This window comes from Capra hircus, chromosome 2, assembly GCF_001704415.2.
Source record: "Capra hircus breed San Clemente chromosome 2, ASM170441v1, whole genome shotgun sequence".
NCBI classification, from domain to species: Eukaryota; Metazoa; Chordata; class Mammalia; order Artiodactyla; family Bovidae; genus Capra; species Capra hircus.
In genome coordinates, this window is record NC_030809.1 from 121,891,311 (window position 1) to 121,917,463 (window position 26,153).

The 26,153-nt window shown below is 37.9% G+C and overlaps 1 protein-coding gene across 4 annotated transcripts in view; it reads right to left on the bottom strand.

Moving 5' to 3' along the window:
• The window catches only part of PDE1A (phosphodiesterase 1A), a 386,812-nt gene continuing 362,757 nt past the window's right edge, over positions 2,099-26,153 (bottom strand). For 3 of the 4 annotated variants that reach the window (XM_013968481.2, XM_013968476.2, XM_013968472.2), the window contains exons 15-16: positions 5,693-5,806; positions 2,103-3,611 (exon numbers count right to left, since the gene is read on the bottom strand). In XM_013968481.2, coding sequence (XP_013823935.1) covers positions 5,736-5,806 — 71 coding nt within the window. In that variant the 3' untranslated portion in view covers positions 2,103-3,611; positions 5,693-5,735. Of the gene's footprint in view, positions 3,612-5,692; positions 5,807-26,153 lie in introns of all 4 variants that reach the window. The other variant, XM_005675891.3, reaches the window with a different exon arrangement.

The following is a 26,153-nucleotide window of genomic DNA, read 5'->3' on the forward strand; positions in this document are numbered from 1 at the left end:
ATTCTCCAGGCAAGAACACTGGAGTGGGTTGCCATTTCCTTTCCAATGCAGGAAAGTAAAAAGTGAAAGGGAAGTCGCTCAGTCGTGTCCAACTCTTCACGACTCCATGGACTGCAGCCTACCAGGCTCCTCTGTCCATGGAATTCTCCAGGAAAGAGTACTGGAGTGGGGTGCCATTGCAAAATTAAATTATTTTCAAAATTAAAATGTGACCTTCAAAAACCTTTTGATATTAGGTGAAAATTTATCATGGAATCATATTTAAAGTAGAAAGTTAAGCATCATGTATCTGATGATTAGATGAATTTTTACATTTTTTCATAGAGAATGCTTTAGCATCATGAAGACACAGCCTAAGAAGTGACACATACTGAGCCAGTTCCTCCTAACTGAGTTAATTAAAACTCTCCAGGTCTTCACCTTGACACTCTTTACTCTTTTTTTTTTTCTCTAGTGTTACCTTATTCACGTTATTCTTCTTCACAGAACTGTCTTTTCCTCTGTGCTTCTGCCACATCCTATACAGATGCAGTGGAAAGAAAAAGAGGTCTCTGATGCCAGAGAGCTCTAGAACCAATTCCAGTCTGGAGACTCACATGGCCTTAGACAAGGCTCTTTCTCTGAGACATGATTTCCTTACTCATATTTATACCCACTTTACCGGATGATTGAGCATTAGAGATAACATTTGTTAAGTGCTTACCTGGAGCTTGTATGTAGAAAATAGGCTATGAATATGAGCTTTTGTTTATTATTTGTTATTGAAATGTCAACTCATGTGCCATCCATTTTTGGAAGCCCTGAAAATAACGGCAGTGTTTATCTCCTTTAATATCCAGAGGGGGCATTTTATTTGTACCTGATTACTTTATATGTGGCATTTTAGTTATTTATGTGTATAGATTTGCTCCTCTATAAAATAGGAAATTTCTAGAGTAATGATTCAGCTTTCCAGAATCCTATATGCACATGCATCTAGCCAGGAGCATGCAAATAATCGGTGCAATAATACTCGTTCAATGAACATTTCTTTCATAGAGTAAAAATCACTTTCTGATAGAACTCATATCAATTTTTAGGATGATGTACTTCTGGTTTTCCCTGATTTCATCAACTTTATAATGCCCCACCAAATCGAATTACATCAGGCACCAAATGGTTCACAATATTTTCCCTCCAGTAAGATTTATTTAACAATCATATATAATAGGAAAATATGGAAAATTACAGCAGAATAAAAACAAGAATTGTAGCTTGTCATGTTAAAAATTAAATAAAGGAGATACTGCTTAAATAAAAAGGCCTATGAAATTGTTAGATATATGTTGGGTAGCTGAAGGTACAATGCTAAGCAAAAAATTTAAGGCTCAGGAGTCAAATTTATCCATCCTTCTCTTCAGGATGGATTCAACACTATGTTCGCAAGAAGGGGTGGGCACCACTACCCTCCCTTTGCTGCTGCTGCTGCTATGCCACTTCAGTCGTGTCCGACTCTGTGTGACCCCATAGACGGCAGCCCACCAGACTCCCCTGTCCCTGGGATTCTCCAGGCAAGAACACTGGAGTGGGTTGCCATTTCCTTCTCCAATGCATGAAAGTGAAAGTGAAGTCGCTCAGTCGTGTCTGACTCTTAGCGACCCCATGGACTGCAGCCCACCAGGCTCCTCCGTCCATGGGATTTTCCAGGCAAGAGTACTGGAGTGGGGGGCCATCGCCTTCTCCGACCCTCCCTCTAACTTCCTGCTAATTAACACGAGTCAGTGGCTGTCTTAAAGGGAGAGAAGGGGGAATAAGGAAGATACAGAAGAGAGAAGTAAAGACACGAAAAGAAGGAGGGAAAGAGGAAGCGAGACAGGGAGATTAGTTTAAAAGGAATAAGTGCATCAACAGCGTGACAACTCTTCTGAAGGGATGGAGCACGTTTGCTCGGATCCCCTGCAAGTTCTGTCACAGTCCTTTATAAGTTACATAACCTGGAAAATTAGGTTAAAACCCATATACAGAAAATAATGACTTCATTATACTCTTCTATTGTTTTAGTTATAAAGTCTACATATCTTAAAGTATTAATAGGAACAAAGTGGACATGTTTCCTGTGACAGTTCAGAAGCAGTGTTTCAATTTATTTCTCTGTTGAGAGAGTCTATACCTTTAATGAAAGACAACTGGCTCAAATAGGAACAATAGTAATTAGACTTCCCAGACAGTCAGATTCTATTTTAAATGCAGAATATTTTCTAGTTTGTAAATAGCTACCTTAAAAAAGACATTAAAAGCAGTAATTGCAGTTTCTCCATAAATAGAAATAAGAAATCTATTGTTAAAGGACAAAAAATCACCATGATGTACATATCTATAAATTTTCCCTGCCACACATCATTATAGATCAATCTTTACTTCTTGCATTTAAAATATCAATTGCATTATAATATCTACGATACAATTCAATTATTTATCTGTGTTCTACATATGCTTCAGGTGAAACAAAAGCTAAGGACCTTATTCACAGAACATTTAAAAGCATCTTATACACAGTCTATGCACAAATATATCTTAAGTTAGAATAATGCATACCTAATATGCATATAGAATATGGCTTACACATGAAAAGATATCTAAGTTGTGAGTTATAAACTCCCACTACTTAGATTTAAAAGCTTCTGATTGCATCCATTTCTAAAATATTGCTTAGCATTGTGGAACCCAGGGAAGAAGCAGGTGCAACAGAAAACTCATCAGGATGGACATATCCACCTTCACTTTCTTCTTTAATTGATGACTACTCTTGATCTTTTCCATCTGATTTCTACCTTTCACAAAAACAAATTCATTCAGTCTCACAATCATTGAAGAGTTTGTACAGTGAAAATTACAACACCTACTTGGTCTTGACCTTTCTTGGCAGCTAGTAACAAATAAAGGTAGCTCTTCAATTTGGAACAAAGGCAAGGCTCTACACATGCTCAGGCAAAACATGACAAGGAAGCAGTCTCCAATGGCTGCAGTTTGTTTGTGGTAAAATTATAAATCACATCAAATAATGCTCTCTGTGCAGAAGAGTGTGGGCTTCCATTTTCACAGACATTTTTGAGTACACACACACACACACACACACTTCTTGTCCCTTATCCCTTGACCTGTAATATATTTTGTTACATCCTGATGGGATTAACACCCTAGAAGGCAAATCCAATTCTCAGTTCTAGTGTCTGTCTCCAACAAGGGCTGGAGGTTCTGGTCATCTTGGACCATAGGTCTTGCGTGACTTGCATTGTGATGACCCCCATGTGGGTGATGCTTTAGTGCTTTGCAATAACAGTGGTGGATGCAGGCTGGTTCACTGCTTTCAGGAACAGGTTTCGCTGTGGCTTCCCAGCTTGCGAGTTACAATGAAGAGTTCATCAGGTCACAGAGTCCGGGCTCTGATGCTTCATTGTTGTCTTAGGACTTCAACTACAACGTCTGAGCAGCCCCTCTTCTCACTTGGTTCCCATGTATTTAAAACAACAAGGACAATCTAAATAGCCCCAGAGCTGCAAAAATATTTTTCTATAATTCTGTTTTTGCTTTCCTTTTACTTAGAAGCTTGAAAGTTTTGTAGTTACAGCACTCTGTGTAAAACAAAGCAAGAAAGTAAAATTTTTAAATGCCTCACGTTCTGTACATACATTGCATAGTCACCTATGAAATAACTGGGTTCAAAGTGATAAAAATTTGAAAATATCCAACTTTTGCCTTAAAATTTCTCTGGTTTGATTGAAGAAGGCCAAATTGCGGAGAAAGAGCAATGACAGAAACACTGGCCAAAATCTGTGATAGAATCTTTGAGTGTATTTATGTGGCTAGAATTAGTAGCTCAAAATTTATGTTTGTCTCTTATATAAGTTCATAAAATGGCCTGTTCTGAGTGTGTGTTGAAAGAGGAGAAAAACATTTGTGAAAAATTGAGGGTTTAGAATATTTTAGTGCTGTTTCCATTATCTTGAAATAAAATTCAAATGAAAAGGAAGATCATGTTTTAGTCATATATGGGCACCAATTATTGTGTGGCAATTTCATGTTGGACTTTATTGACCTTGTAAAATTAAGAGATTTATCAGAAAATGATAGATATTCTTTTTATACCAGTTGGAATTTCTCTTCCTATCTCTTTTGTGTGTATGTGTGTGTCTAAAGTTTGGATGGAGGTGATGGAGAGGAATTGTTGTTAACTAATACAATTTCAGTTCAGTTCAGTCACTCAGTCATGTCCGACTCTTTGCAACCCCGTGAACTGCAGCATGCCAGGCCTCCCTGTCCATCACCAACTCCCAGAGCTTACCCAAACTCATGTCCATTGAGTCAGTGATGACATTCAACCATCTTATCCTCTGTTGTCCCCTTCTCCTCCTGCCCTCAATCTTTCCCAGCATCAGGAACTTTTCAAATGAGTCAGCTCTTCGCATCAGGTGGCCAAAGTATTGGAGTTTCAATATAAGACAATATCTTTAAAAATTTTAATACAGAGCTGGTTTCTAAAATTTCTATCCAGTGTGTGATTTGATTTCTAGCCACAATTCATATGTAAACTATTACTCACAGTCACCAACTCTGGAACTGTTGATAGGATGACACTGATAGTTGCTATTAGTGAAACTATTAGCATCGATTAGAGAATCATACAATTGAGTCAAGAATACTGGGAAATGATTCATCTTAAAAGCTAGCCACATTTTTTCTTTTTTTTTTTTGTAATGCAAGATTCTCTTTATTGTGATGCTCAGTGGAAAACGTCTGTAAAACAGCTCACTGTGGTGATGACAGCTGCAACCATGTTAAGGCACTTTCATTATATTAAAAAGAGGTGGTGTTGGGAATTCTGTTCATTCCTTTGTGACAGCAATGGGGACCAGAATTCAGAGCTTTTTAGGCATATGTAGCTTTTATATATCTTCATGATTTCTTGCGAATTTATTTCCTTAAAAAATGCCTTTTTTGCCATTAGTAAGTCTAAATGCAGCATGTATAAAACAGTTATGGCTAATCACATTTTAACTTCATCGATTTAAAGCGACATTTGAGGTGCTCCTAATAACATCTCAAAGACTTGATATGGTACCTGCAGCATTTTTTTCTTGCCTCTACCATCAAGCCAATAGCAAGACTCATTTTTATACTTTTTAAACAGACATTAGCATCACTCCCAGAGCTGATAATTTGGTAGATCAAAGGTGAGCCCTAGAAGCTGAATTTTTAAAAGGATAATCACTGATGCGATGTTCATGGATTTGAGCAAATATTGATGTTGTTTTATAATATGCACTTGCTTTGTTATTATCACCTACTGTAAGCACTCATATTTCCTACATGAAGGAGAAAAGGAAACTGGTATAAAACATTCATATTTCTTATATGAAGTACTGTAGAAGAAAACAGAATTAAACCTCCCCATAGGATATAGCTTATTATTTTTAAAGGGCTGAAAAGTCTCGGTAAATATAATTTTTATTCCTGAGTAAGTCAAGAATCCTTTGAAAAGGAAAACTTAAACAGTAAATATTTAAAGCTTACTTGTTAAGGGTTTGCCTCAGAAAATAGAGATTTAAAAGAAAAGAATCCAAAGGGACATTTAAATAAGATAACTTTGTTTCTAATGATACTCTCCAAATCATCCAATTTGGAAATAAATTTTTCATCTAAACAATAAAATTACCTCCCATCCTTATAATGAAAGATGTCTTTAAGGTGTTTCAGACCTATGAATGTGTTTCAGCATGTTTTTCTTCGGCATTTACTAGATCTGAGTTCTTATGGGGATCAGGTTCACCTGAAAAATAAACACACAAACAGCAAATAAACAAAAGCAAAATAGACCTGAAGGGAGAAAACCTAATTAGGTCAGGAAACTGAAGCAATCAGTGAAACTCGGAAGACTAGATTTTATAGTGGATCTGTGGCACATTTCTTCAAAAATACCAAATACTTTCTTTTCAGCCTGTGGATTGATACAGTATACAAGTCATCTTCTGGTGGTTATACAAGTTTGTGAAGTTGAAATTTAATCTGGAGATACAGAAATGAAACCGATGAGACATGTTCAAGCATCTATTAAATCAAACATAAAAATTATGCATGTTTTCTCCAAATATTTTAATTGAAATATCTTCTTTCAAACAAACCCTCTAATGTTCATTGTCTTATATCACACATTGCTTAGTTGCTATGACTTTTAAAAAATGAGTATAAGAGAATGTAATGTTTAAGATATATCATCTGCCAAAACAAACTAATGGAATTTATAATCTTAGGATCACTCAGCTTCTATATAGACTTTGAAAAAAAATAGCATGGAAAATATTCCAATATTTCTAGAGAGGCTGCAGAGAATCTATTAAAAAAAATACAAACATAGAGCAAAATGTACAGATAAAAGAGAATTATTATGTGAGAAAATTAAAAATTAGAGGAAGTTAGTTTTTGAGTCAATTACTCAAAATACTTTGATATTTCAGAAAATAGTCATAGTCACATATTATAGAATGTTCTGTCCATCTAAAATTTGATTGAAAATATGCTGACGATTAAACTGCAGCAGCTGATTTTGAGATTGTTTTTCCAAGATATATTGTAAGACTGCATTGTCTCAACTGCAATAGATTTTTACTGAGTTCATAAAATTAGTGAACATACAGAACTTAGGGAGTATTATCACAAAGCAAAATTATTTTGTCCTTTACTCTCTTGAAAATATACTTAGCAGGGGAACTTATCTTCTGTCTCAGGTTCAATCTTTTAGGTAGTATCAGGACTTTTCCAATCATTCTTAGATAATAAAAACATCGTGTGATCACATTAAATTGCCAGTGTCTTAGGTCTAATCACATACAATATACCTCAACCTTAAAACAGATAAAACTTCTTCGCAACCTTGGATTTGTTGCAGAACCTAGAAACTGTGGTCATGGGGGGTGGGGGAGGAGAGCTGGATTGATGTTTCTTTCTTTATTCTTTTAAGCTCAAGCAGGCAGGATTTATTAAGCAAGAAACAAGCAGTGCTGTTTGTCCTGTCAGCTGGCTACCTTGGACCCCTAAGCTGGAGCAAGAGAGAGAAGGCTAAGACTGCCACTGGAGGGTGGCTTTGGGTTCACTAGACCTGCAGGGGTGCAGAGCTGACTGCTCTGTGAGCACATTCATGGGCTCTCCAGGGACTTCTTGCCAAGGCCCACAGTTGGAGACTTCTCACAACCTTGGCATGGACACATGTTCTTTCACAATGTCCACAGCCGCTGGAAATGTGTTAGTACATCTCCAGATTTTGTCTCCTAAGGCCCTATCATGCTTCCAAATACAGATACGCTACATTCGGTCCACATGAAACGGTCTTTAGGCCTTTATTCCTATAAATTAGTTGAGGAAAGGCTGAAATCTACATAGCTTCCTCTCCTTCAGCTTATCTGTCACCTTCTAACCTTTTGTATGTCTCACATAAGATACAGATTCCATTCCCAATATCCCCTTTACTTCTAGCTCTCCAAGGGTGAAACTATCTTCCTTTGGTTTGAGATGAAGAGGGAAGAATTTCTATACCTTTCCCAATAGCAGAGAATGCATTAAAGAACACTTCCTCACAAATCTTATTCTAACCATCAACAACCTGACCTTTTCAATTATTTGAATTGGGTGATGGTTATAGGCACCTTATAATTGACTTTTGGATCTTCTTTGAAATTTCTGCTTCCCAAGTTAATGTGTTTCTGACATCTATCATCTAGCCTGTCTTAAACTTTTGATTTAAATCTTGCTACTTATGACTAGACTAGAACAGAAGAAAATAGAATAGAAGAGAACAGAGTGGAAAAAAATAGACTGAATTAAAAGAAAGAAATATAACTAATTAAGTAATCTCAAAATTTTTGAGAACCTTTTACAGTGGACAAAAGACACTGAGATTTACCAATAATCAAATGCTCTTATTTCTAGTGGATAAAGAGCTCCCAGTAATAAAAGAATGGAAGAGGAGTAAAATAACAAATGGTTAAAACACAGCATTACAAAAATGTTACAGACTACATCCAAGAGTAATTCCATGCACACAATTAGGAAAGTAGCAATTTAAAACTGTGACCAACCCAAGACAAGACTTTTGTAGCCCTGAGGAAAAAAAATGTGTTCCTTGAAACTCTAAAATCCCAGATGTTTCCAGGGGCACATAACATTACCAGTCAATTGCATGTCAGCCAGAATGCTTAGGAAAGCACTGAATTCAGGTCTTCAGCATATTCAAATCATATTACTTTTAGTTAATAAATCTTTAGTTATAGAAGGCTTTACAACTAACTTGGATAATACTCTTTGACAGTGACTGTTAGGCTTTCATAAAAAGAGAAAGCCATATCATTCTGAGATATGAGATATCATTCTGTCAGAAAAGAAGAAATTATTTGCATTTTTCAATTCATCACATTCATTGATTTTAGATAAAGTCATCACATTTTAGATCATGTTCATGACCAAAGAGTGGTCTGTGTAAAAGACCTTCTAAGAAACATCCTTATAATGCAAGGTCCCACAAGTTTTGAATTGTCCCCTCTTTTAGTTTGATGAAACCTATGATTTCCTTAAAATAAAATTCATAAATAAATGATATACAAAGGATTTCATTTATATTAAATATAATTATCAACATCTTCAAGTAATCCTTAAGATATGATACAATAACAAATGTGTTTCTTCATTAATTCATTAAATAACAAGGTCTAGCTGCAGGTCTATCATCTATATAATTCTGAAATAATAAGATCAAAGAATACTATAAGGTTTCTTCATGAATTTAAATGTTATGAAAATATTGATGATTCTATTGGTGATGGGCTTCACAAATGGCTCAGAAGGTAAAGAATCTTCCTGCAATACAGGAGACGCAGGTTCAATCCCTGGGTCAGGAAGATCCCTTGGAGGAGGAACAGGCAACCTACTCCAGTTTACTTGCAAGAAAAATCCCAAGGACAGAGGAGACTGGTGGGCTACAGTCCATGGGATTGAAAAGAATCGGATATGGCTAAGTGACTAAGCACATTGGTGACAAACACAAATATCACAAATATTACTGTGTATTGTTGCCTACAAATGAAGAAAATCCTAATTTTAGTTATAGGTTAGTAAAAAAATCACTCTCCAAATGTGTAGACTTCATCTATATAACCTGGGTTAAAATCTTTGACCTAGTCTAACTTCTTTTTATGGGTAAAAATCAGTCCCAGAAATCAAGTGATTTCCTTCAGTGCAGACCATAAATATTAATAGATAAACTGAAGTCAAAATTATTTACTTTCAAGTCACTATTATTTCAATGAAACCCATAAAGTGATCTTGGAACTCCCTTTTAGTAAAGAGATTTACAAGTTAACATACATAGAAAACTACACCTTAGGAATGAATGCAATGGGTTTGCTCAAAGCAAGTGCATAGAAGCTCTTTTGATAGCCAGGAAAAAGGTAGTGCAAGTAAGGAAACAGATAATTCTGTTCATCTCAAAGAGCTTTTAGGTGGCATCTAAATGTTGAAATTTGAAGAAAGTGATTTGTAAAAGGATGGAAATATGGTTTTCTCTTTAGAAACATAGTCTAAACTGCCGGGGGCCAGCGTGAGGAATTCCGCCCGTGGCAAAGGTCATGAGGAAGGAGGCTTGGCATACGCAAAGGCGTGATCAAGCCTCAGGAAAACCCCTGTTCCCGAGCATCTAACCCCAAAGCCAGAGTCTGTTTTATGCTCTCACCTACACCTCTGACTCTACGGGGGGCTCTCCCCCATAACCGTTTCTCTCGGAGAAGGAGTAAACGTGCAGCTCCAAGGCAATAAAAATTCTTGGGCGTGTCAAGAGTGTTTCAGCTTGCCGACTCCTCTGAAGGTTATCTAGCCCACCTGTATAGGTTTGTCCGGCCACATGTGATTGTTTACAGCCTCCCAACCTGAGAGGCACGAGATGTTTTAGACTTACTAAAGGCAAATTCTTTTGGGGAGTTAGAAATTGTTAGTATAGTTGGTTAGGAATTATATTGGTGAAGGGTTCTTCATTTGTTGTGTCAATAATTGCTGCTAATTCCCTGCTCTGGGTGGGACAAGGATGTCTCAGGTCAAACCTCTCTGCTGACAGACCAGCTTGTGTGACAGGATTATCCATACTGCTGCCGCTAGGCACATGATTGTTTACTACCTATCAACTGTAAACAGCACAGAGAGTTTTGGAGTATTTTGAGAGTCTTAATTAGCACAGGACCTTTTCTTCTTGTTGAGTCAATGATTGCCGCCAGGCCTCCATATCCTTGGACACCTGGGAATATACTAATCAATGTATTTGGAATATAGCAAAGGAAATATAGTAGTTTTTGATGTTAGTGATACTAGACTTTTTGAGTTAATGGATTTTCTCTTTTGTAATAGATCACTGTACTTTGTTATAAATCACTGTGTCCTTGCTGTGTAAGAATGTAACTTTATCATATCTTAAGACTAAATAGATCTTAAGGGGAGCATTGGTGAAAGGGTTTTCATTTGTTGGGCTGATGTTTGCTGCTAAATCTCCATGTTCCCTACCCTTATAATGAATATAACTAACATATAGGAGAAATAAGTATTAACCTTTAAGCATATAGGAGAAATAAGTATTAACCTTTAAGACTAATCATGTTAACCTTGGGTTAAATAAATTCCTTTCTTGATTGTAACTCACTACACCCTCACCCTATAGGAATGTAACTTTATTTGGAGGGTGGTGCCTGGTTTAAGAAAAAACACCCTTGGAAGAAATAAGTTTTTTGGTTATCAGAAAGAAAGGATCATAAAATGTCAGCAGGTCTCACTCCTGGCCAGAAGATGATGTAATATCCCTAAGACCCTTTTTATATATACATTTATGTGAAGCACCTGATTTTGATAAAGGTCAGGACTGCTGACCCCCACGTGACTCTGTATTCATCCCTATGTGTAACAAGAGGTATATAAGCAAACCCAAAAATAAAGAAATCGGATCAGTTTCCGGAAAGACTGATTCCCCCATGTCGCTTCTTTCTTGCTCCGGTTTTTCTGGCTGAATTCCCATCTGGAGCATGGATGCTATTTCACGTAACCCAAGTTATTCAGCCTCCTTTTCTCCACTGATCTTCCTACTACACTATCCATTTCTAATCTCTCTATATCTGTGATTAAATATGTATTTTTCCAAAGACGCCGACTCCGTCCCCCCACCTTCGAATCACCCTGGATTCACCGGGGCTGGACCTCGGTACTAAACTCGGTGGGGTGTAGGGAGAAGATAGTGCTCATAGGAGGGACAGACCTACCCAAATAAACAGAAATCCTCTAAATTTAGCTAATCTAAACTCAGCCTGCAATCTGAGCTCACTGTTATATTAGTAACTCTAATATAATACATTAGCCTCATAGACGATAAAAACAATACTTGCAGGGAATAATGTAAGGCACATGATCAGCTGGGTATTAGAGACTCCAGCTGTCCAGTTATGGTCTTGTTGAACTCTTATTTAAAAAACAATCTGCTGGGATAAATTATTATTCAGTTGAAAATAGAACAATAACAACACTTTGTGAACGACTGCTCAGTGGTGGGCACTATTTTAAGTGCTTCAGTCATCTTAATTCCCTGAATCTTCATGGCAAACCATAGAAAGAGAAGCAGGTCGAATCATCTGCCTCAGGTGCTAAGGCTACCCAATGGCTGAATCTCTCTGACCAAGCCAAGCCAGAATCTTGCCCTAGAGCTTCACCATTTCCCAAACTACAGTCATTAGCATACCACCTTCACCATTCCTGCCATATCCGTCATTTATTCTTAGCTACTAATATTTTTTTACACACAGACTTTAAACCTACTCTCTTTTCAAAGATTAGTTTTGTCCTAAATACTAATACCCAAAGAAATAACAGATTTCATGTGCTTGTTGTGTTTTCCTAATATGTAGGATTCAGAAATCACAAAAAGATAATTCCTTCTGTAGATATAAAAAACACAATAATTGATTTAATTTAATGGTTTATATCAATATTTGCCTTCACATATTTCTCTCTTGTCTGATTCAACAATCCCTACATACAGTAGTAAAACTATCAGCATAATTTCCATCTTAGAAATGAGAAAAACACAGTGGGAAGTGATAACTGACTACTCCAAGGCACCATGGCCTAGAAGGGTTTGGTAGACAGTCCCCCATATCATCCCTTAAAAATAATCCAGTTAATTTCCATATTTATCAGCAACGACAAATAGTGCTTAGAAAATATGTGGCCAGAAATCAGTTTGTGTAATCTTTTCAACAGAAACACTAGTTCTGAGTTATACTGCATTCTCATTTCTTCACAAGAAAAATACTGCCTTGGGACTTCCCTGGTGGTTCACCTGGTTAAGAATCTGCCTTGCAATGCAAGGGATGTGGGTCCAACCCCTGGCCAGGGAGCTAGGATCTCACATGCCTCAGAGCAACTAAGCCCAAGCGCTACAACTACAGAGTCTGTGTCCCCAGTGAAAGAAGCCACGTAACACAACATAACACATAACACAACATCCTGCTTGCTACAACTAATTTCTGACAAAACCAAATAAATAAATATATTTTTTAAAAAGGAAAAATACTACTTTTGCTCATATAGCAGTGTTTGCTTATCCAGGTAGATCTGTCTGTGTTGATTCAGTTCTATTTTTGGTTCATTTATATAGCTCATGTTGCCAGTTACCAGAAAGAATACATGATCTAGGATTTGGAAGCTACATTCATTGGAGAAATGTAACGTGAGATAAATCAGTGCTTCCGATTCTAATCAGTGTTTCAGCTCTGTATGATACAATGTGCTTTATAGATTGAGAATAAGGAATCTTCACACCAGGAGAAACTACTCTTCATTTAAATGCCTCTTGAGAGTAAAGAGTTGTATATTTTCTGCCTCAGGATAAATTTTGCTTCATGCATGAAGGTAATAGTAAACAAAGGAAGGAGTGGACGCTAAACACCAAGAGAGATGAGAAGGGAAAAAAAAGGTGAGGCTGCTGAAGAAAAATCCCACCCGTTTCCAAATGTGCTAGTTACAATCCCGTAAAGTAGAGAAAGTAACGCTTTATTTCATAAAGTGTTACACAAGACACAAATCAAGAAATGGCTAATTATTTTTTGGTTTACTAAAGCAATACGAAACACCTTGATTCACATTGGCAAATGCCAGAATGAATCCCAGTACACATGCATTAGGCACCTAAAGGTGTGGTGAGTTCTACACAGAGCTGATTAGACGTGATCTATGGAAAGTAAAGATTTCTTTCTATAATCAACTGCCTTTCACTAACATTTCACTCAACTTAGAGGGCCTGGTACCACATCAAACAGCCAGAAATCTCAAAGTTCCATTGAAACTAGAGTTAAACCAATGTAGAGAAATAATGAACTGGCTCCTTAAAAGAGTTCAGTCTAAAATTGGGTCTACAGGATGCATGTGTTTTGGTGGCATGAGGATAGGAATATTCTCCTAACAAGGGGAGTAGGGAGGTGAGATGTACAAGCCAAACAGGAAAAAAGGCCGGAGACTGGAAAGAAAGAGACGTGCCAAGGAAGAAGCGAAGCCCAGTTGAGAAAACTTGACTTAGTGTTCCTATCCAATATAACTAAAGTAATAATTTCTCCTTCGGCACCATTCTTTTAGGAGAATGCTTTAATATCTATTGAAATACTTATTTCCAGATGGGATTTGTCTGATTGAATCACAGATCTTTTTTTAAAATTTATTTAGTAGAGTATAATTGCTTTACTATGTTGGGTTAGTTTCTGCTGTACAACAATGTGAATCACCTATTGTTGTTCAGTAGCTAAGTCGTGTCCAACTCTTTGTGACTCCACCCACTGAGCGCACCAGGCTTCCCTGTCCATCGTCATCTTCCGTAGACTTTCCTCTTGAGCCACCCCCACCATCCCACCCATCTAGGTCATCACAGATTACCAAGTTGAGCTCTCTGTATTACACAGCAACTTCCCACTAGATACCTATCTTACACATGGTGTTAGTTGTTCAATTGTGTCTGACTCTGAAACCCCATGGACTGTAGCCCGTCAGACTCCTCTGTCCATGGGATCTTCCAGGCAAGAATCCTGACGTGGGTTGCCACTTCCTACTCCAAGGGATCTTCTGGACCCAGGGGTCGAACCTGCGTGTCTTGCACCTCCTGCATTGGCAGGAGGATTCTTTACCAGTAGCATCTGGGAAGCCCTTTACACATAGTAGTGTATTAATATAAATGTCAGCGCAACTCTCTCAATTTGTTCCACTCTCTTCCCTCCCTGTGTCCACAAGTCAGTTCTCTGTGTCTGGGTCTCTATTCCTGCCCTGCAAAAAGGTTCATCAGTACCATTTTTCTAGATTCCATATATACGTGTTTTTGTTATTCAATTACTAAGTCATGTCCAACTCTTTGCAATTCCGTGGACTGCAGCACGCCAGGCTTCCCTGTCCTTCACTATCTCCCAGAGCCTGTTCAAACTCATGTCCATTGCATCAATGATGCCATCCAATTATCACATTAATATATGATATTTTGTTTTTCTTTTTCTGACATATTTCCACTCTCTATTACAGACTCTAGGTTCATCCACCTCACTATAAATGACCCGATTTAATTCCTTTTTATGGCTAATATTCCATGTTATATATACACCACATCTTCTTATCCATTCATCTGTAGATGGACATCTAAATTGCTTCATGTCCTAGTTATTATAAATAGTGCTGCAATGAACACTGGGATGTGTGTGTCTTTTTGAATTATGGTTTTGGCAACCCACTCCAGTGTTCTTGCCTGGAGAATCCCAGGGACAGCAGAGCCTGGTGGGCTGCAGTCTAGGGGGTAGCACACAGTCAGACACGACTGAAGCGACTTAGCAGCAGCAGCAGGGTATATGCCCAGTGGTGGGATTGTTGGGTCATATGGTAGTTGTGTCCCCAGTGGTTCAGTGGTAAAAAATCTGCCTGCAATGCCAGAGACATGGGTTTGATCCTTGGGTCTGATCCCTGGGTTGGGGAAATCCCCTGGAGGAGGGCATGGCAACCCACACCAGTAGTCCTGTCTGGAGAATTCCATGGACAGAGGAGCCTGGTGGGATACAATCCACTGAGTCTCAAAGAGTCAGACATGACTGTCCTAAGCACGCATGTACATAGTAGTTCTATTTTTAGAAAATAGGCTCTGGTGGCAGAGATGGTGAAAATGTAAGGGCATTTATTATCTTCGAAGGTAGGAAAGAAGGAGAAAGAATATTTAGGGTAGTGAAATGAAAATCGCTCAAATCATACTTTGCTGTAAAGAGTGATGTGAACCAGTTGTGGGTATTTTAAGATTTGGCTCTTAGAACCAATTTAATGTGAAAGGCAATATGGGCCTTCTCTACTTTCTCAATCAGGGAAAATATAGGTTTAAAACTGGGTCTGAGAAGTGTGCCAAAAATTCACATTTTCTTTATTTTTTACAGATGAAGAGAGAAAAAAATACATAAAGAATACTAATTTGGGGTATTCATCTAAACTAGTTTCAAAAGTTAAAAGTTGGGAAAAATTGTAAATTGACTAAAACATTTTGGCTTTGCTTTTAGTATCCTAGTTAATTGGGTTTTCTATTTGAACCTGGATTAAGAAAAAAAGAGATCTCAGCTGCTTTCAGCAAAAATGTTTAATGCAAATCTACTTTTGTGCCTAAATGGAGAATACTGAACATAACTGAACTTGTTTTAATAATAGATAACCCTGCTAAAAACCCTGAGGGTTATTGCTCTAAGCATAAGTCATTAATTCTCACTCCCCTACATATGCAGAACAGAGTATTATCCATGTTTCCTGGCTCTAGGGAACTATTAAAAGATCAATTCTTCATTTCACTGCTTTATCATCAATTCTACTCAATTTGAAAGTTAAACAAAAATTGGTTTAAGTTTTTATTTTCAATGTGAGATTTTATAACATTATGCTACTACAATCAGAAATTTATTTCTTAAATTATTCAATTTTAATAATGTTAGAAAAACCAGTGCAGCAAGCACATTATATAATCTTCCCAATTATCCACAATCTCTGGCCTACAATATTCCATAAGGTTCTGAGCTCTTGTATTTTAAAAGGGTCCAAACATGAACATGAGATATGATCAGATTTTAAACTCTAAGTCTTTATGTGAGTGTGTGCATCAGTTTCTCGGTCCTGTCTGACTCTTTGCGACTCCATGGACTGCAGCCTGCCAGGTTCTTCAGTCCATGGAATTCTCCAGGCAAGAATACAGGAGTGGGCTGCCATTTCCTTCTCCACTAGGTCTTTATACTAAACCTTTAAAAAGTATACAATATTAATACATAAACAACTTTAAATTTCAAATCCTTATTAAAGTCTGTCTACATGTATTTTTAACATGAATATGCTGTTACATATTGATTTATTAAATCCTAAGTGATCAGTTAGAATATAGGTTAATAAGAAACAATTGCAAAGTTTATTGCTGTTAATAATAGTATTACCAGCAACAGCAAAAACAGTAGTTAATATTCAAAGAATAGTTATCATGTACCAAGCACTGTGCCCAAGGCTCCTTGTATTTTACCCTTTAATCCTCCCTAAATTTTTATTGCCCAAAGTCACATACCATCTAAGGAGCCAAACTAAGCCTTCAACCTCAGAGTCACATATTAAATCAAATAGTTCAGTCACACAGTAGAAACTCTCTGCAAAGGGGCAGGTTTCTGTTGTATCTAAAAGAGCAATAGCATTTTGTGTTGCCTGGAGAAATACAATGCAAAGACTGAAGTCGAAAAAACATGTCATTTTTAATCTTCCTGTTCTGACAAACTACTAAGATTCAAGATTCAGTTCTTCAGAGAAGAATGAGTAGTTTGATAGTAAGAAAGGTGAGCAGCACTCCCTACAAAAGAAAACTTTCCTTTTACTATTATTTCCTATAGTAACACCTGCAGGACAGACAGGCTAATACTCAAATCCCAAGACCCACACAGGGCCTATCCTCAGGGGTATTTCAAAGTGAAGGATGCAGGAAGGACCCAAATATTCTCTTGCCATGTTCTCATACCATGGAGAAGACATAATTGAGATTCCCTTTCTCCGGGAGTAATGAGAAGTTATTCTATTTAAAATCTAGCATAAATATATGACTGAGGTAAGTACACTGAAAAAGTCAAAAGATGTAAATGTGAAAACTCCACCATCATTTCCATCTCAATGATTTCTGACTTCCATCCTGCAACACCATCAACAGCAGACCTTAGGGATCGCAACCTGCATATAGTATTTCCACGCATATTCATACATAGCAAGAACAATGAATTGTTTCTAAGACTGCAAACATCACAAATTATTAATTTTTTAGTGTTTATGATCATATTCTTCAGTGAAAAGAGCACTTTTTCGGTATGATTTTCCATCTATAGAAGACGAGAGAAGAAAGAGTTTATGAACTGATTTTGTTTGTCATTTTCCCCTTGGAGACAAAAACCGCTTACAATATTCATCAAGCTGAATGCATAATTTTCAGCAAGTAGGTACTTACTACAGAAAAAAAGACTGAGAAAATATTGGGGGCGTGCATAATCCAAAATTCGAGGAGGCTTTAGATATACCTGATGATATTTTATTCATGTGTTTTGACAAACATACCCCCAAACAATTTTTTTTTTCTGTCTTGTTTAGCTTTAGTCACCAAATCTTAGAGGGCTTAGTTGATAACTACATTGATTAAGGTCTAAGAGTCAGCCAAAGTAGAAACCAGTCTCGGGAGTCCAGCTATCTCATCTGGAATAAGGAAGACTATGTTCTCACAAAATGCCTTCCATGCTGCTTCTTCTCTCCTATGTACATGTTCCTCCTAACTTAGGCTATTTTGAAGACAAGTATATAGAGTACCTTGTCTATTTAGAGTTAGTTGAAATTAGTAGTGGAATAAATCGCTTCTCCTGGTCATGTACGCAATTTGGTCCTATTGCATGCGGTACATTTAGAATTTGTAGATCCATGCTTTAAAATAAAAGCACTTTAAGCAATCAGTCACAGAGCACTTTATTGATCTGTGATATTTAGCCAGGATTGTGGGAGCAGTGTGATCTCTAAACCACAATGGCTAACATAACAGAATTACTTTCATGATGGATGTATGTGTTAGCAGCTTCAGCTCAGTTCAGTTCAGTTCAGTTGCTCAATCGTGTCCGACTCTTTGCGACCCCATGAATCGCAGCACGCCAGGCCTCCCTGTCCATCACCAACTCCCGGAGTTCACTCAGACTCGTCCCTTGAGTTAGTGATGCCATCCAGACATCTCATCCTCTGTCATCCCCTTCTCCTCCTGCCCCCAATCCCTCCCAGGATCAGAGTCTTTTCCAATGAGTCAACTCTTCGCATGAGGTGGCCAAAGTACTGGAGTTTCAGCTTTAGCATCATTCCTTCCAAAGAAATCACAGGGCTGATCTCTTTCAGAATGGACTGGTTGGATCTCCTTGCAGTCCAAGGGACTCTCAAGAGTCTTGTCCAACACCACAGTTCAAATGCATCAATTCTTCGGCGTTCAGCCTTCTTCACAGTCCAATGCTCACATCCAAATATGACCACAGGAAAAACCATAGCCTTGACTAGACGGACCTTCGTTGGCAAAATGATTTCTCTGCTTTTGAATATACTTTCTAGGTTGGTCATAACTTTCCTTCCAAGGAGTAAGCGTCTTTTAATTTCATGGCTGCAATCACCATGTGCAGTCATTTTGGAGCCCCCCAAAATAAAGTGTTTCTACTGTTTCCCCATCTATTTCCCATGAAGTGATGGGACTGGATGCCATGATCTTCGTTTTCTGAATGTTGAGCTTTAAGCCAACTTTTTCACTCTCTTTCATTTTCATCAAGAAGCTTTTTAGTTCCTCTTCACTTTCTGTCTTAAGGGTGATGTCATCTGTATATCTGAGGTTATTGATATTTCTCCCGGCAATCTTGATTCCAGCTTGTGTTTCTTCCAGTCCAGCATTTCTCATGATGTACTCTGCATATAAGTTAAATAAGCAGGATGACAATATACAGCCTTGACATGTTAGCTGCTTAGATGTGTCCAACTCCTTGTGATCCCATCGACTGTAGCCCACTAGTTTCTTCTGTCCATGGAATTTCCCAATCTAGGATATTGGAATGGGTTGCCATTCCCTTCTCCAGGAGATCTTCTGGACCCAAGGATTGAACCCAGGTCTTCTGCATTGCTGGCAGATTCTTTACTATCTGAGCTACCAGGGAAGTCCAAGGAAATGTTCAGGTTTATTTTTTTTAAAGGAAAAATTGTTCTTTATTTCCAGTCCCTTGGTAATGTTTCCAAACCCGAATTGAACCCAGGTCTTCTGCTTTGCAGGCAGAGTCTTTACTGTCTGAGCCACTAGGGAGGTTTCAAGATGGAGGTGAACTTATTTTAAATTGTTGCTGTTGTTCAGTCACCAAGTTGTGTCCGACTCTGCCATCCCATGGACTACAACACACCAGGCTTCCCTGTCCTTCACTATCACGTGGAGTTTATAGATACTCTCTTACCTTTACATTGAAGAAAACACCAAAACCATTACCTTATTTTTGTTGAAATTCTTTTATTTGATGAGATTTCTATTTCTTATGGATGACTGGGGGCTTTCTGTAACCAGCAGCTGTATACATGCTTAGTCCAGATAGAAGGGTGATATGGGGACACAGAACACTTCTGAAAGAATTCCATGTCCAGAGTAATGAGATATTTTTATTTATTTTATTTTATTTTTGTTTTTGAGATATTTTTATTGTGTGGGTTCTTGTGCTGAATTTCTCTCTTCAACTTTCACAAAAGTTTCCTGATACAAATCACAAGTAGTCCAACTCTTCAAAGGTCACTCACGATAAGTTATCTTGCTACAAAATGAGCCTAGGTTGGGTTTTGAAGGTGATATGGAAATAAAGTTTTAGCATCAGATTCTTAAAGATTTTCATCATTTTCCCTAGAAGGCTTATGTATTAAACCTCACATGAAGAGATTTATTGGATCATTTTTCTTTTCCCCTACACTTTTCATAATTTCTTCAGAGAAATTAAATATATCTGTCTCTTGAGAAACCTATATGCAGGTCAGGAAGCAACATGGAGTGGACATGGAACAACAGACTGGTTCCAAACAGGAAAAGGAGTATGTTAAGGCTGTATATTGTCACTCTGCTTATTTAACTTATATGCAGAGTACATCATGAGAAACGCTGGGCTGGAAGAAGCACAAGCTGGAATCAAGATTGCTGGGAGAAATATTAACAAACTCAGATATGCAGATGACATCACCCTTATGGCAGAAAGTGAAGAGGAACTAAAGAGCCTTGTGATGAAAGTGAAAGAGGAGAGTGAAAAAGTTGGCTTAAAGCTCAACATTCAGAAAACGAAGATCATGGAATCTGGTCCCATCACTTCATGGCAAATAGATGGGGAAACAGTGGAAACAGTGTTAGACTTTATTTTGGGGGGGCTCTAAAATGACTGCAGATGGTGATTGCAGCCATGAAATTGAAAGATGCTTACTCCTTGGAAGGAAAGTTATGACCAACCTAGGTAGCATATTCAAAAGCAGAGACATTACTTTGCCAACAAAGGTCCATCTAGTCAAGGCTATGGTTTTTCCAGTGGTCATGTATGGATGTGAGAGTTGGACTGTGAAGAAAGCTGAGCACCAAAGAATTGATGCTTTTGAACTGTGGTATTGGAGAAGACTCTTGAGAATCCCTTGGACTGCAAAGAGATCCAACTAGTCCATCCTAAAGGAGATCAGTCCTGGGTGTTCATTGGAAGGACTGATGCCAAAGCTGAAATTCCAATACTTTGGCCACCTTATGTGAAGAGTTGACTCATTGGAAAAGACCCTGATGCTGGGAAAGATTGAGGGCAGGAGGAGAAAGGGATGATGGAGGATGAGATGGCTGGATAGCATCACCAACTCGAGGACATGAGTTTGGGTGAACTCTGGGAGTTGGTGATGGACAGGAAGGTCTGGCGTGCTGCAATTCATGGGGTCGCAAAGAGTCGGACATGACTGAGCGACTGAACTGAACTGAACTGAAGAAAGGTCATGCGAAATGCCAGGCTGGATGAAGCACAAGCTGTAATCAAGATTGCTGGGAGAAATATCAACAAACTCAGATATGCAGATGATACCACCCTTATGGCAGAAAGTGAAGAGCCTCTTGATGAAAGTGAAAGAGGAGAGTGAAAAAGCTGGCTTAAAACTCGACATTCAAAAAAATGAAGTTCATGGCATCCACTCCCATCACTAGTGGCAAATAGATGGGGAAATAATGGAAACAGTGACAGCCTATTTTCTTGGGATACAAAATCACTGCAGAAGGTGACTGTAGCCATGAAATTAAAAGACACTTGCTCCTTGGAAGAAAAGCTGTGACAAACCTAGACAGAATATTCAAAAGCAGAGACATTACTTTGCCAACAAAGGTCCATGGAGTCAAAGCTATTGTTTTTCCAGTAGTCATGTATGGATGTGAGAATTGGGCCATAAAGAAAGCTGAGCACTGAAGAATTGATGGTTTTGAACTGTGGTGTTGGAGAAAACTCTTGTGTCCCTTGGACTGCAAGATTAAACCAGTCAATCTTAAAGGAAATCAGTCCTGCATATTTATTGGAAGGATTGATGCTAAAGCTGAAGCTGCAATACTTTGGCCACCTGATGTAAAGAACTGACTCCCTGGAAAAGACCCTGATTCTGGGAAAGACTGAAGGCAGGAGGAGAAGGAGACAACATAGGATGAGATGGTTGGATGGCATCACCGACTTGATGGACATGAGTTTGAGTGAGCTCTGGGAGTTGGTGATGGACAAGGAAGCCTTGCATGCTGCAGTCCATAGGGTCACAAAGAGTTGGATACGACTGAGTGACTGAACTGACTGAAGAAAGCTCAAAGACTTTAGCTATAAATCTTTTTTTTTGCATGACTTCTGGGAATTTCCTAGATTCCCATAGTTAACAAGGCATCATTATGTTAGTCAAAGTCTGAACAACATTCCTAGAGGAAATAAACTCAGAATTGGAAAGTTTGGGCTATATATAAGCTTTAACTCTAGGCACACTTTAAGGGATAATAATTACAATGGTGAAATATTCATTTGGGGAAAAAGTGAATTGCCACAAGCCAAGTTTCCTGGATTAGTTAAAATGTCTTCTTTTTGAGAGCATTTAGGTCTGCAGAATACTCTTTTTTAGAAATGTTTTATTTTCCTAAAGGATTCTGTGCCAAGAAAAAGTAAAAGCAAGTATCTTAAGTGGCAGAATCCTGAACAGAAAGTATTTAGATAAAGGTGGAATATTTCAGCTCTACAAATTGAGTAACTTGAATAAGTCAATTCCATTCCTTCTTCACTCATGCAGAAAACTGGATGGATCTGAGAGAGATTTGCAGGATGTACTCTATGGGCTATCTTGATGGATTAACTTAAGAATCAAAGTTGACAGAACAGTCTAGATCAATTCACTCTACAGTAATTCACTCTATTGATTAATGGAATTGATCTGCTACACATTTTCTCATAAGTTAAGCAGAAACTCATTTCAGAGTTTTATGAGTAGGTAGAGCTTCTCCATAGTATACTTCCTTAAAGGAAGCCTCTTTTTTAAGACCTCCATATAATTTGGAGACATATATGCAAGCCCAGGAGAATAAAAAGAATTACAGTAGAAAACACTAAATTCTAAACACTTGATATGCATTGACATATAATTCTCACAACAGTCAAATGAGCAAATGGAAGCAGATTAAATAACTTGTTGATTACTTAGCAAATAAGTGACTGGAACAGAGATGAATAAGATGGTCTAGTTCCAGGGTTCTGGATCTGAGCTCTACTCTATGTAGCTTTTTCTTGGATGTGATTTAATACGTGCTATTATTTTTTTTTCCTTTCCTCAGTAGGATTATATGCCTTATCTTTGAAATTACATCTGATGGGTAAATAATAGCTCCCCTCACTTTTTATTTTTATGAAGGTGGATCCAGAGAATAAGAATAAATAACTTCTTTGTGAAAATACATTCTTCAGTATTAGACACTAGCCAGTCTCAGCTAATTAATTATTGGGGTGTTCCTACTAGTCTAGTACCATAACCATGAAGTCAGCTGTTAGGGGATCACAGTGAAAAAGGAGTAGAAGAGCAATTCAAAAAAACAAAAAACTTTTCAGGAGGAAAACTTATCTTAAACTCACTTTTGGGCTTCCCTGGTGGCTGAGAGGTTAAAGTGTCTGCCTGCAGTGCGGGAGACCAGGGTTCGATCCCTGGATAGGGAAGATCCCCTGGAGAAGGAAATGGCAACCCACACCCACTCCAATATTCTTGCCTGGAGAATCTCATGGATGGAGGAGCCTGGTAGGCTACAGTCCATGGGGTCGCAAAGAGTTAGACATGACTGAGCAACTTCACTTTCACTTCAAACTCACTTTTATATTGCACAAGTCATTCTCAAATCTCAAAAAATAATTAGTCTATTTTATCCCTGTCATTCACACCTACTAAAGTATAAACATTTTTTCAAAGATAATGTCCCTTAAAATTTTTATAAATCATTAAAGCATTTGGTCAGCAGAACAGGGGTTAAAATTAATATAAAATATAAATTAAGTTTATGAAAAACACATTACCTTTTCGGTGTCTTAGAAGGCAAAAAGATAAGGATAAGCTTTATTGCAGAAATGACAAAATTAGTGATTAGCTGCTCAAAGAATATTTACTAACATACTATATTATCTCAGTAAAGAAAAATGCTACAAAATGCCACTTAAGCAAATATTTGAGAACATTAAGATGCTGATATAGTCATAGCAGCTGAGCTAGGTGAACCAAGGAATTTTTGGCTGTTATTTATGTGGTTAGCAACACTAATTAAGCAATCTGCAGAAATGGATCCCCTTTCTCTCCACAGATTTCCAGGAAGTAGACTGAAATCTTCAAGTGTTTTGGTCAAATTAGAGCTGCCACCATGCATGAAGTTTTACTTAAAGATGTTTACTGATCAGGAAAACATAACACTTGTGTAAACTAGTTTTTGCTTCTGAAAAAAAAAGGACCTTATTTTAACAATCTATAGAAATGATACAAAAAAGTTGCAAAAAGCTAAACTGTAATTAGCATTTATGACCAGTCATGTCTGTAAGAATTATTGTGGTAAAATTATCAAGATAAATATAATTGACGTATTCTTCATTTTTAACATTTTTACTTTGATCCTAAAAACTTTCATGATATTTTTTATTCATCAGTGGTGATCCTGAAGGTGATTCTTTTTTTTTTTTCCTAATTCAGCTTATTTTCTTCTGCATTTGAATAATTGCCTAAAAAGTCTAGATTCCCAGGGCTCAATTCGAGTTGATTTCAACTAAAGTAGATACTCTAAGAATCTAATAAGCTGTGCTGTCATTTTTCTAAAGTGAGGTATAATTTATATATACATTTATTAGTTTATGTTAGTTTTGGGTATGTAGCATAATAATTCCATATTTATATACATTGTAAAATAATCTCCAAAATAAGATGGATGGAGAGTTATTGCCCCAAGATACATCAGCTTCAAAGACCACCTCCCCTTCCCAGCTGAGTAAGGACCACATCTTCCTTCCACTTATCTTCCTGCCAGCCCAGATCTCTGCTTGTTGTACTCCTACCACCCTCAGGGAAATTATTTCTTCATTATCCCTGAATCAACCAATAATCACCGGAGAAACAAGCCTGTGACTCCTACATTCTTTCCAAGCTTTATTATCCATGCAAATATAGGTGAGGCGTTCACACACACTAGAGCAATCATTTAAGTGAAAGTCGCTCAGTCGTGTCCTGTTCTTTGAAACCCCACTGACTATACAGTCCATGGAATTCTCCAGTCCAGAATACTGGAGTGGGTAGCCTTTTTCTTCTCCAGGGGATCTTCCCAACCCAGGGATCGAATCCAGGTCTCCCGCCTTGCAGGCAGATTCTTAATTAGCTGAGCCACAGGGGAAACCCCTAAATTCTGCAGTTGTTATAGTTACTCCATCAGCGGACAGTTCCAGTAAGTCTTCTGCTATGTGGTAGTTCGGGGCTTCCCTGATAGCTCAGTTGGTAAAGAATTTGTCTGCAATTCAGGAGACCTGGGAATGATCCCTGGGTTGGGAAGATCCGCTGGAGAAAGGAAAGACTAGCCCATGGAGTTGCAAAGAGTTGGACATAACTGGGCAACTTTCACTTTCACATGTAGCAGTTTGGAAAATGCAAATAAACCAACAAATAACTTTTCGAAGATGATCTAGAAACTACTCAGAAGGTCACTTGCTCTGAATATAGACAAACTAGGCACAAATCCCAGCCTTTCCAAAGACTGTGTGAATTTAGACAAACAATTTAGGTTCACTGAGCCTCGGTTTTATCAGACTAAAATTCTTCCTTTGTAGAGTTGCTATAATAAATGTTTATATAAATGACCAATGGGCAAATCAATAAATGATGCAACATTCATATTTTTCAACATTTTAAAACAAAAAATGTCTTTAAGTGATAACTTGCATGTCTTTTGAAAGCTCATAGGATCAGGTATGTTGGGAATGGACAGAAATAGGTTTCATAAAGCAATTATGCTAGTCTTAAATAAGTTTTCAAAGAATTTTTTTCCTTTTGCTGGGTTTACTCCTGCTATTGCTGCTGCTATTAAGTCACTTCAGGCGTGTCCAACTCTGTGCGACCCCATAGATGGCAGCCCACCAGGCTCCCCCATCCCTGGGATTCTCCAGGCAAGAACACTGGAGTGGGTTGCCATTTCCTTCTCCAATGCATGAAAGTGAAAAGTGAAAGTGAAGTCATTCAGTTGTGTCCAACTCCCAGTGAACCCATGGACTGCAGCCCACCAGGCTCCTCGGTCCATGGGATTTGCCAGGCAAGAGTACTGGAGTGGGATGCCACTGCCTTCTCTGGGTTTACTCCTACCATAATGCTGTTCTCAGTGTATTATATGAAACTGTGAAAAGAAATGAAGCTTGACTCATTTATAACACATGTGCAAATCTATGGCTTGTGTGGCTTAACTTACCTCCTCCAGACCTCAGTTTTCACAGTGGTAAATGGTGATA